A 4,481-nucleotide genomic window follows, 5' to 3' on the forward strand; every position below is an offset into this window, starting at 1 on the left:
TTATTTTGTAAGTGATGATTTTATTATTAAACTTATTAAATTGTAATACAAGTATATCTTAGAGTGAAGAACTATACAGTATGTTACATGTTATAAATATAGTTTTGAAAATAAATGAATATATTTCATATAATGCTGTAATAAAAAGAGTGCTAGTTCATCTTAATTTTAAAAACCATAACACCTATAATGTGAGGAGAGTAGGGGATGGGGAAACACCAGTTCATGACTCTCTTGAAACCCTGCAAGTCCAGTTCTGCACTGATTCACATTCCTCACAGTGTCTGTACAGGTGGAGGGTGTAAGTTGAGGCAGGATTTTTAGCCCCTGGTATTTATGGAGATATACAGACTATTCACAGAATAATCAACTCATAAATCTTTCTAGCTTTGTATGAAGCTAGCAAGATATACGGTGAATAACCAAGTCTCACAACAGCAGCTACAATTAATGACAACTGAAACATTAAACACAGCACCTACTTTAGGGTACTAACTGTGAGTCAGCACAAACTTTTTTTTTTGGTGCTAAATAACAGCAGCTACACTGAACTTCAATCTGCATACTATACTTGCACTGAGTAAACATGATCTGTTGTTCTAGTGAGCAACAGCTCTTTGCCTTGTGTTGCTGCTAGAACTGGGCTCAGAGCTGCTTTCCTGGGCTGGGGTATTTCGAATCTCAGAAGAGATCCTGCTCTGCCTCAAAGGGCTCCAGCTGCTCTGGGTGAGCGAGGGGAAGCACCTGCTGCTGAAAGGCTAAACCTGCTGAAGGTGGCATGTTTCTGTCATCTTCTGAAATCTCAGTTCCCAAGGATGGACTGGAAGGGAATTTTAAATACGAAGTCCCTGATTTACAGTTATATTGTAATTCAGGGGATTAGCATGCCCCTATGACAAGAAGCAAAGTTGCCTTGCTCAAATCTTTACTCCATAGGCATAAATTTTGCTGGTAGGAGCTGGTGTGCAGAGACTGCTGCAGCAGCTACAGCACCTTCAGAAGCAGATACTGTCTGTTCTCTGAGCTCTGTGGAAACATGGCGATAAGGCACCCACCAAGCATGGCTATAGCTTAACAACAAAAACAACTAGCAGGTCTAAAAGAACAGTCCTAGGGGAAAAGATGCAGAATATAGAGAGTGTATCATCCTTGCAGCCATGCTCTTCCAGAAGACGAACAGCACAGCCTGCCAGAGAACTGGGCTGCTGGGTAGCTGAGATGCTGCCATGGATGTACCCTCCTATCTCTCTAACGGCCAATTCTTGCAGTGCCATTCACTGTGTTGACTTCTGCATTAGGATGGCATTGAAGTTGAGGAACGTTTGCAGAAGGTGCAGCTGGTGGTGGGTTTGTGGATGGCCCTGGAGGAGAGGTTGGCTTTACAGACTTTTTTCCTGTTGCATTTGAGTAAAACTGCACAGCTGGCGGGGTGCTGCTGGGAAGGGTGGAGTATGCTGAGGATAAGCAGCTTGCAGGCCAGTGCCCAGCCCCGAGGAGGGCAGCTGCACTCACAGTGGCCATCTCTGCACCTGGCAATAGGTACGGTGCTCCTCTGGCCACTGCTCTCTCCTGTGAGGCTGAAGTTCATTTCAGCTGGAGGAGGTCCCCAGGAAGCAATGATAACTTAAAAGGTTTGGTGGTTCAAGTAGTACTGTTCCTAGCATAAATAGGAGGAAGAATTAATTAGCAAATCTCATTTAAAAGCCTCTCCTGGTTATGGTGCCAAGATGTTGGCTGCAAGTTTCTGTGGCTTGTAAGTATGCGTCAGGTTCAGGAGCGAAGCCATAGGTAGCTGAGCATGCATCTGTCCACGGACCTTTATCCACCTCCTCTTTCCTTCTTTCCCTTCCAACATTCAAATCAGAGTTGCTCTGCCAACAGCCAGAGAATGCTGGGTACACAAAGCTGCACAAAGCACCTCTGGGTTCTTCTGTTTTGTGTCCATTGCTGTTCCCACTTCTCCTTCCTGAAACAAAAACACGTGGTGAATGTGAGAGACTAGAAAGAGATGTTCTTCACTTACCCAGTGAGCCAAGACTGTTTCTCTTTTGTTTTGATTATGGGCAGATTTTTTCCCAATGTATGTTAAGTTTATTATTTGGGAGAATTTGACTGAGGCTGCAGATAACTGAGCTTGTTGCTACAGTTCTTTCTGTATTGAATGCGATGCAGAACGTCTGTGTGATGCAGCCTAAATGACTAGAATTGCTTTAAATTAACTGTTCTCTTTTTTTAAAGAGGAGGGGGAGGAGCGTGTCTATTAACTCGAAGGTATATGAGCCAGTCTTCTGCTGGCATAATTCCATATAATTTGAACTTGAAGAATCTGCTCTGTACCTGTTGGAGCATGTCTGGATGAATGAACAGAACTGCATAACTTCTGAGCTGAGTGGAAGAAAGAAAAACAATGCAAGATGTGCAGTTTTACTTATTTTTACCTTCTTCCATTTAACTTTGGTTATCAGAAAGGCCATATGTTTTCATTCTTTGTATTTTGTCCCAGAACAATCATGGAGTTCCTCTCAGTTCTCTCAGCTTTCCTCATCTCTGAAGACATAATATCTGGCCTTAACAAAAGGAAAAATACAATTAAAGTTGACAGCAGTCAGAACACGTGATGGTTTTTTAACACTAATATGCTGTGCGTATGTACCCACCATCCAAACAGCACCCAGCACTGCTTCCCCTTGCCAGCCCGAAATTCCAAACCACATGCTGGCTGAATACTTGTGGCAGCATCCAAAAGAAAGCCAAAACACTACAAAGTGCATCGCTTGGCGTGATGTTGCAAAGAGAGAGGGAGAGACTGGTGGGTCAGTGTCGCAGGAGTTAAACACTTCTAGCCTCCAGTAGGAAGTGAGGAATTGGAAAGAACAGGACTAAGCTTTCTGCTTAGGCTGTCTCCAGCTTTGCAGTTGTTGTTCCTTATTTATTGCTTCCAACTGCAATAAGTGCAGCGCATCCTGTTTGGTTGTAATGGCTTAGGCCTCTAGAACTTGGGAAAGAAAAATCTTTTGGAACACTTTGTAAAAATAGTTGCTGTTTGAGAAAGAGAAGCTGTGTGTTGGTTTTTTGTTTTCTTTTTTTAATGCAACATTTCAAAGCAATTCAAATGGATAACAAAGCACTCTTTGCTATCTTTGATTTGAAAAATTGTTTAAATCAAAGCTATGACTGACATGGTGCTGACTTTATTTTCTAGCTACTGATTTTTTTTTTTCCTAATCTAAATGTTGTCGGATTTGTTTAATTAATTCTTACGTCTTTTGCAGCGAAATGGCTGAATTTATGCCTTGATGCTTTAGTTCTTCGGCTGCCTCTGGCCCCCCAGGAGTAACCTTCCCTATGAAGAGTGCTACTCAGACCTGGGCCTGCAAGCTCTGGGTCACGGAACTTCAGTCTTTGCACGAGGCTGTTCTGGTCAGGGGTTTTAGCATGCTGGTGTTGCACTGTCCTTCCCAACATACCTCACCCTGGCCACCAAGTAGCTGTCATACAGATGTAAGCTTTCGGCGGCTGTCAGATCGAAACTAACACCCTTACCAGGTAAGATATCATAACCTGAGGTTAGCTCAAGCCCACGCAGCTACCTTAGAGCTGCAAGTCCTGTAGATAAATAGGTGGATGTGTTTGAACAGGAGTGCCAGGCTGGGATTATCCAAAATTTCCCGCATTAGAGCCTGCCCTAGGAAAGGGCTGTGGTTAGCATCAGTAAAGCTCCCGAGCTCGAGGGCTTTCGTGGAGATGGCTGGGATTGCTTCCCAGCTGTGGTCAGGGTGAGCACTGGGTGTCTGAAAGTCTCCCATGTACAAAAACGGTGCTGGGGAAAATAAGGGAAAATATCTCAGAGGCACTTATGTGCTCCAGCTTGGTCCTGGGTTTCTGGGGACTGGTAGTAATGCAAATCTAGTCAGAGGCAATTTCACATATATTATAATGTCAGATGGAGTGGCAATAAATTTTTCAAGGTGGGCTCCTGCAGAATTTGCAGCCCAGCTGGATTCTCTCCAGTCAGCCCCAGTGTGCAATTACTTATTCAGGTCAAATATTTGACCTTTTGATGCTTGACTGTCATTTGAAAATAGCCTTATGTCTCTGAAACCATTTGCAGTGCAAAGACAAAGTTCTTGTCTTGGTGGTCATTTGAGCTGGAAGTAAGTTCCTCGCTCTTTGTGGAGTGTTCATTCTGCAATAATTTGAGGGAGAAATCTACTTTCCATCTATGTGTTAGGCTCAGGTCTGCGTGCTGTTAAATTCATAACTCCATGACCAAGTCATCCATCAGCCTGCTCTGGCCCTCTGAGCAAAACAGTCTTTGCTTTGCGGGAGTGAAAGTGCTACCAGGAAACAGAAAATGAAATGAAAACCTGAGCCTGGTTGGAACAATATATGACAAACCACCGAGTCTTGTGCTGGTGTGTTTACCTTGGCAGCCTCCATCTCTCCTGCTGGAAGAACCAAGTTCCCTCACTACTACGAGA

The 4,481-nt window shown here is 43.7% G+C and overlaps 1 protein-coding gene across 2 annotated transcripts in view; it reads right to left on the bottom strand.

Moving 5' to 3' along the window:
- Nucleotides 1-4,481, bottom strand: part of LOC110399879 — a 29,031-nt gene continuing 24,550 nt past the window's right edge. For both annotated transcript variants that reach the window (XM_021399289.1, XM_021399290.1), the window contains exons 8-9: nt 2,439-2,567; nt 1-1,966 (exon numbers count right to left, since the gene is read on the bottom strand). In XM_021399289.1, the coding sequence (XP_021254964.1) occupies nt 2,462-2,567 (106 nt within the window). In that variant the 3' untranslated portion in view covers nt 1-1,966; nt 2,439-2,461. The remainder of the gene's footprint in view (nt 1,967-2,438; nt 2,568-4,481) is intronic.

Source organism: Numida meleagris, chromosome 5, assembly GCF_002078875.1.
Source record: "Numida meleagris isolate 19003 breed g44 Domestic line chromosome 5, NumMel1.0, whole genome shotgun sequence".
NCBI lineage: Eukaryota > Metazoa > Chordata > Aves > Galliformes > Numididae > Numida > Numida meleagris.